General features: G+C 30.3%; 1 protein-coding gene across 8 annotated transcripts in view; it reads left to right on the top strand.

Moving 5' to 3' along the window:
- Positions 1–8,310, top strand: part of LOC101240561 (focadhesin) — a 105,932-nt gene that overhangs the window by 31,435 nt on the left and 66,187 nt on the right. For 7 of the 8 annotated variants that reach the window (XM_065793525.1, XM_065793522.1, XM_065793526.1 and 4 more), the window contains 2 exons: positions 7,527–7,601; positions 7,809–7,966. In XM_065793525.1, coding sequence (XP_065649597.1) covers positions 7,527–7,601; positions 7,809–7,966 — 233 coding nt within the window. Of the gene's footprint in view, positions 1–3,074; positions 3,219–7,526; positions 7,602–7,808; positions 7,967–8,310 lie in introns of those variants that run through there. The other variant, XM_065793528.1, reaches the window with a different exon arrangement.

Below are 8,310 nucleotides of genomic sequence, written 5' to 3'. Positions count from 1 at the left end.
AAGCACCTAAGGATGAATGTGGAGAAACTGAGCAGTGGCTAGGACTAGAAAGAAGACATAAGTCGAGTAGAGAAGGTAGATGATTCGGCTTGTCTGGAAAGCGAGTTGGAAAGTTGACTATTTGAGTTAAGGATTGAGAAAGGCAAAAGTTGTGGGCTTTAATGCCTGCAGAATAGAGCCAAGCCATTCTGTGTGATGAGCATTAAAGTCACCCACAACAACAATATAGGCTGATGGATAAAGAGAGAGGGCTAGGTCAATATGATCAGAAATAACATCAAATAGAGTGCAGTCTTGAGATGAAGGAGAACGATATAGAACAAAGAGATAACGATAGAGTGAAGTGGTGTTAAACCAAAGCATATGAAAGAATAGTCTGTGGATTCAAATCTAGTTTCACGACAAATGGGTGAATTCTTACCAATGTCAATGGAGTCTTTATGGATTAAAGGAAGATAACCATCAACACTAAGATTACAAGATGAACTCAAATTAGTCTCACAAAGAGCAAGTAGGTCTGGTGAACTTTAGAGACAAGACTTAACAGAAGAAAAGTTATTTCAAAGATCACAAGTATTAGTGAATGATAGGTTTAGAGAACTTGGTGATTAGGATGGTTTATTGTGGTTTATAAAGAACTTGACTCAAAGCATAGATGGTACTCAGAACACTGTTTAATAGCCCAAGCAATTGCCTCATTACTATTAATAAACTCTAAGCCGTAACAAAGGACTTTAAATGTGGCCTTGGCAATGCACACCAAAAGTACAAACAAGGACACCATCCATGCGCATTATGGCACTGTCAATACTTTGACATTTTCCAGCTGTTGATGGAATCAGCCTCTCTGAGAGCTATCACAGAGTTCATATATCCTAGGAACTTCATTTTCCTTGTTTTAAATTTCCTACTTTCTCTCTCGAAAATAAGGTTTTGTAACTGGGTCTATACCTTGGTAATGTTCTGTATTCCTTCATGACGTAACTATCTTGTGATATGAATATTAATCAGGAATCATCTTGTGATATGAATATGAAATATGATAGTGAAAAGGAAAATTATGAAGTTCATCACCGAAACCTGGATTTGTGAGACATTTTTAATAATAAACTTTCTATTGCTATTGCGTCCAAAAGATTACTCAATTTATCGCAAAGACTGTATAAAAATTGGTGGAGGAGTTGCAATGTACTGTAGAAATGACATTAAGGTGGAATAAGTATAGATTAAACAAGCAGATACTGATTTTGATATCATCTGTGTTGATATGATTTTTGGATCTCAGAAACTCCGTCTAATAACTTGCTATCGTGCACCTTTTATACAATAACAGATTTTGCTTACCTTGAATTTATGATTTCAATTATTTATAATTTGTGCTCAGATTATTATTGTTGGTGACTTCAACTTACCTAAAATGGATTTGCTAAGCAAGTCTTCCCAAGAAATGTGCAGTTTCGTTTTTTCGACTTGTATTTCCACGCATGGGTGTTTCATTTTAGACAACTTGGTCACAGTCGTTTGCTAGTTTTTTTATATTAGGCATTGCTCAAAAAACTAAGTTTTATAAACAAACAAAGCAGAGCTAACAAAATAGGAACTTAAAATAATCTTTGTTTTATTTAAATAATTAATAAAAAAATTAATATTTAAATAGTTTGTGTACTGCTTTTATTTTTGTTTCGTTAGAGTGATTGTTATTTTAGCAACAAAATTTGCAAAGCAAAACATAACAGTTTTAAGTCGACATTAAAAAAAATGGGTTTCCCATTTTTTATTCATTTTTTTTTTTTTGAAAGAGGAAATTGAAAATAATAATTGCTGACTGTTTGTAATTATATTTGTATAATTGTAATGTAATAAGCATATATTATTCCTATATAAAAATGTTTATGTAATGCATGCATATACTTTTTATTTAAAACTTTTTATTATATGATTATATTTATTTGTTCATAAGTATATCCGTGGTTCAAATCCCACCTCATATCAAATTTTTTTTGTTTTTTTACCCTCCCTTTTGGTTTACTATGTTATTGGTGATATATACATAAACAATTATTAACGATTATTATTAATAGTTGAATAGCAGTTAATAAAAATTGTTATTAATAATTATTCTCCAATTAAATAGGAGACCAAAAGGGAGAGGGCAGGTAGAGCTAAATGCACTGAGTCTAATATTAAAAGGAACAGGTATCCAAAATTACAAAGCGCCAAAGGATCAGGGATAAAAAATTTGCAAGAATAGATAGGTAATTTGAAACAATTAATGAAAATATGAAATGAAAAAAGGCTATGTGAAAAATGTGTAAACTGAATGGCCTAATTGAAGCCTAAAAACTATTTATATATGTGTGGGCACCTTATTTAGAAAATACGCTGAAAGACTTAAATGGTATAAGAAATCTGAATATGAAGAGATTTGTATCATTAATAAACGTACAACAAAAAGAATTTTATATACGAAAAAACAATAAATGGTTGCAATGCAAATATATGACTAGCGGTGTTTTAAAGAAAAACAATTTTAAAAAATTGACTTTGGTGAGATTCGAACCACAGACATTCTGTGTGTGAAGTCAACACTTAATCCTAATAAGCTAAATGCTCATATACTTATTAACAAATAAATATAATTATATAATAAAAAAAGTTATACATAAAACTATATGCATGCATTATATAGACATTTTCATATAGGGACACAGGGTCTATTATAGGAAAAAAATTTGTTATTTTTAAGTATAATATTTGTTATTCATTAATATGCAAAGATTTTTTTAACTTTACTAACTTAAGATAAACATTAAAAATGTAAATAAAGAGTTTTTGAATAATAAGAATAAATAAAACAATTTATTATTAAACAAACATATTAAACAAATAAAAAAAAAAAAATTAAAAAAAAAATCTAAACTAGAGATTAACGGACGTCAATTAAAAAGTTCTTTTAACTTTTGAATGATTTTACTCGATAATGACAACACTTTTTTTAAAACAAAAAAACAATTTTCTTGATCAACCTAATTTCTTTCTTTTTCGTGCTTACTAATTATGTTTTCTATGCATCTAGCATAACACTAGCATAATACTAGTAAATCTGAACCTGATATTTGGTTTTTATTTTATCTTTTGAAACTTTGGGAATTCCGCGTTATAAGCAGTGCCATCAGGCTGGCTAACACCTGTGATAAGCACCAATTTTGCATAAGAAGGTATAGTTTGTTAATTTTCTTAAGATCCCTTGTATTTTTTCTTTATTAATGTCTGTAAAAACTTAAAATATTTTTTTAAAAGGCTCCTAAAAACCACCCTAAGAAAAAAGAAAACAAAAACAGTATAATAATTTTTTTTTTGTTTTTTTATTTTGTTTTGAAAAAAAAAACATTCTTTTTTTAATTTTAAAATTTGTCTTATTTATTTATTTGAAATATTCTTTTTTATATAGATTGTTTTATATATCAGATTTTTTTTCCTGTAGTTATGTTTAGCTTTGTTTTGCAACGAATTCTTAAAATGCTTAATATATAAAAATGTAGTTCAAGTTGTCTAAAAAATAATTTTATGCATGGACAAACAAACCGTGCAACTGCACACGCTTTCTGAGAAGGCTTGATCATATTTAAAGGAAAATCTGATTGCCATGCTATTTCCATCAACCACAACATTGCTTGGTTGTGAATCCTTTCAGCATCCTGTTTCCCTTCTATAGGATCGCTAATTTCCAATCAGAACAGATTTTTGATTAATCATGACTTTACTTGAAGGCAAAGTTATTTCCTTTGAGAAACAACAAAATTATCTGAGTATCAAATATAGAGAGATTCCCCATCTTTTGTAGTTCTTTGACCAGTTTAACTTTTTTTAGTCATAATGCCACATCACCAGATCTATCAAGTTTTCCAATCATTTTTGTCATAGATATTATAATGCCTAAATACTTTGTAATCCAGATGGCTATAATTACTTTTTGAACTCTCTGTGATTATATTTTATTTTACAATTTATATACATTTTTATAATAAGCAAATATTCTCTAGAAGGTAATTAAATATTACATAACTTTATTGCATAACTACAGCAATTAACTTTATTTTTTGCAATAAATTATAACAATAAGCTATTGCAACAAGAGGCTACTTAGAGGCTATTTGCCAACTCTTAAAGGTTAAGAATCAATATTTAAAAGATAAAATGCATATTTAAAAATAGACTATAGTCACTACAAAGCATCTTGTTTAATGGCAGATAAAAGTTTTGATTCACTCCCAACAAGGCTGCAAGCAACCACTATAAAGTTGGGAGTTACTAAAAAAAAAGAATAGAGTTATATAGCAAGGAAGCGGTTGGCAGATGACTTAAACAGTTAAAAATTGTATGCGTCAGGAAAACATGAAGATGGGAGAGAGTTCCAAAGGGTTGAGGTGTGGGAAATTGAACTAGACAAATAAAAGTTTTTAGAGTATGCAGGGACAGATGCAGTAATAGAATGAGACTTTGTTGATGAGTCAAGCGAGAATGAGTTTTAGTTGATGGAACAATAATAGTATTTGTAGAGAAGAGAAAGAGATGCAACTTTATGACAATGGGAAAGAGACTCAAGCTCACCAGATAGAGCGGGTCCAACTACGTTTATAATGCGTTTTTGAACCTTGTCTAGAAGAGAAAGAACATCATCATTAGAAGAACCAGCCTAAATATGACAACAGTATTCCATACAGGGATGAATAAGAGATTTGTAAAGGTAGAGAATGGAATCAGGAGAGAGAAAATGATGAGCACGACAACGAATAGCAACCTTAGCAGTTGCTAATTTAGCAATTGATTGTATATATGGTTTCTATGAAAGGCCAGTAGTAAATGATAATCCAAGTAGACGTTAAAAAGAGGACTTTCATCAATATAGGAATATTGACAGTACTGTGATAGTTGTTTGCAGTAAATAACTGAGTTTTGTTGAAGTTAAAATTTACAAGCCACTGTGAGCCCTAATCTGTTACAGAAAGGAAATCAGATTTGAGATCGACTGCCTGTTCTTAGCAATTGAAAAGACTTTTTGTCAAGACAGGAGTATAAAGTTGAGTCATCAACAAAAAGAGCTTCTTTAGATTTAAGGTTGTCATGAAGATCATTAATGTAGATAAGAAATAAAACAGGACTAAGGATAGAACCTTGACTAGAAGTTACTGGAAATAAAATAGAGTGTTTGCCTTTGAGGATGACTTTAATAAAGCAGTTAGAAAGAAAAGATTTGATAATCTCAAAAACTTTCCCAGATACATCAAATGAAACAAGCTTATGGAGAAAACAAGCATGCCCAACTTTGTCAAAAGTCTTAAATATATCAAGAACATTAGTCCTAGGTCTCTCTGCCTTGATCTAATGCACAATTGAATTTTTCAATCATAGCAGTTAGCAAGTCAGCCGTAGAGTGAGAGAATTGAAAACCGTATTAATTGTCTGACAGTAAGTTATTTGACTCAAAATGGGATGTGAGAAATTTGTTGATCAAAAACCTTGCTAATAACAGAAAGACTGATCAGATGATAATTGAAAGGGTCAGAATGATCACAAGAGCTTTTGAAAATTGGAACAGCAGATGCCATTTTCCATCAGAAAACAAAACAAAACTCAGTCAGGCATTTATTAAATAATTTAGAGAGAATTGAAGAGAGTTCTGTAGAACACTTTTGTAAGACTATGACAGGAATGTTGTCTGGACCACAAGCCATAGAAGAGTTTAATTGAGATATTACTTAAACAACTGAAGCTTGAGTAATTTGAATGTCTAACAATTGGTTAACCTGTTTAGTTGGAAAGGAAGGAAGAGAATGGCCCTAAGATTCAAATTTGAAGAAAAGTTCTTTACAGATAGTCCTGCCTTATCCTTAAGAGAATTAGTAAAATCAGTCCCATGAATGAGAGATGGAATGTTGGATCTACCATTGCTTGTTTGATTTTGCAAAAGTCTCTAGAGCCTAACTTCTGAGATAAGATACGAGGTTTAATGAACTGAGAATAATGGAGAGTTAAACATCTGACAGCACCTTTTTACATTGATTTTTTGCAATAATAAATAGTTGTTTGTTCTCAAGAGAGTTGTGCTTTTGAAAAAGATGAAAAAAATGATTACAATTAGATATAGCAGCTGCACAAGAGAATACTATGGAGTGGAATGAGGCTTGACTTGGAATTGACAAGGAGTAAAAGCTTTCACTCCTGCATGAATCCAGGAGGTTATGATGGTGGCACATTTTTCAAGCGAGAGGGAAAAGGCATCATTCAAAGAACATAAAGAAAAGTCCCAGTCAGCTTTAGGATAGTAGTAAGTAGTGCAATGATAGGGCGAAAAGGAAGTACAAGATGAAAGATTTAAAGAGATCACTGCATGGTTAGAATCACCTAAAGAAGAAAAAGGAGAAATTGAACACAAGCTAGGATTAGAGACCAGACATAAATCAATGAGTCAAGGTAAATGATTAAGGTTGTCAGGAAAACGAGTCACAAAGTTAACTCTCTGAGTAAGAGATAAAGGGGTAAATTGAGAGCATGGTCAATTTGATCAGAAATTATATCTATAAAAGTGCAGTCTTTGGAAGAAAGAGAACGATAAAAAACAAAGAGAAAGGTGATAGAGTGAAGAGGTGCTAAGCGGAAGCACATAAAAGAATGCTCGAAGAATTCTAACCTGATTTCACAACAAATAGGTGAATTGATGTGTATGTATTCCCTCAAGACAAGCATGTGACTCTTGGAGTCTTTGGGAATCAAAGGATATTTCCAACAACATTAAGATGAGAAGAAGGAATAGCAGAATTCAAATTAGTCTCACTAAGAGCAAGCAAGTCTGGTAAGTTTTGCAAGAGATAAGATTGGACTGATGGAAGGTTGCTTCGCAGACCATGAATATTAGTAAAAGATATATTAAAACAGTTAGGTAACGGGATTATTATATTATTTTATACAAGTAACAGAGTACATTATGCTGTTTCATAAAAATCTGCAGCATAGTGCTTGCATCAGTGTTGATAATACTTTTTATTTTCAGTCTCATCTTAAATTGTACAACTTTATCATAATTTTTTTCTTGTTCTACTGCTAAATTAATGATATTAATATCTAATAGGTTTATTTGCATATCAAAAATGGGCTCTGAGCATATTAATAATGCTTGACAAAGTCTAGCATAATGTTTTCCTATAGAAAACAGCATACTAGACTTAGTAAAATTTTTTAGGATATATATATGAGGTGCTGAAGCAAAGTGAATATTAATAAGGAATTATTGTTGAAAATTAAATCATCCTACATCTATTTTGTAATTAAAACTATTTAAGATTTTGCTCAACCTTTGAAAAATAAAATTTAATAGTCAAAGGTGTTGATATTAAACAAACTGAAAAAACAACTTTTTTTATTTTTAATTAAGTAAATGAATTAAGCTTTGCTATTTATTTAAAAGCACTACTTTAAGGTTGTTTTTTAAACTCTTTTTTGAAGAATTGTATATACATATATTTTAGGCTATAATGCAACTATATATGAAAGCTGAAGATTACTTTAAAAAAAATGGAAAGATAACTTCTGTTAATTTATCAGTAAGCTTGTTTATTAATTGTTATTGGTTTTAAATATTTATACTAGGTGTATAAATAAATCTAGTTTAAGCAACAACAAAAAAAAAGAAACTTAAATCTTTAATTTATGGTTTTACTTTGTTTAGTAATATAGTTTTTTTATATTCCCAAGAAATAAGTTTAGCATATAGTTTTTAGTGTTGCTTATTAAAAAGTTGTTATTTTAAGGATTGCGCAAGTATTGTGTTTTTATTAAAAAATGTTGGCAATACGAATGATTATATCAGTCGCCAATGTTGTGAATGCTTGTTATGCTTGGTGGTTGCTGGTCACCTTTGTGACAGTTTGGTATTAACTTCTTGTGTGACATCAAGTGCTCTTAAATGGTAAAAATCAATTTTCTTGTGCTTATTTTTTATTCTTGTTTATGTGTGAAATAAAAATGTAATTTAAAATTTAAAGAAGTTAAATGATAGATTTAAAAGAGTAATATTAGCTGTTGTGTGACTAATCATGAAAACAGAGCACAAACAATTTGTGTACAAAGTTGTGTGCATTCTTATATAAAATACATACACGTATGCATACACACACACAACAAAATTTAAGTTATTGCAAATTGTGATGTCTTAAAATGTTTCTGGACTTCAAATCCTCAGTTTTGTAATTCCCATAAAAAGCTTTGAACACTGTTTTAATGTTAGAGTCAGTTTATCATATGGGAAAATTT

Source organism: Hydra vulgaris, chromosome 03, assembly GCF_038396675.1.
Source record: "Hydra vulgaris chromosome 03, alternate assembly HydraT2T_AEP".
Lineage (NCBI taxonomy): Eukaryota > Metazoa > Cnidaria > Hydrozoa > Anthoathecata > Hydridae > Hydra > Hydra vulgaris.
This window is presented reverse-complemented; position numbering and strand designations above follow the sequence as displayed.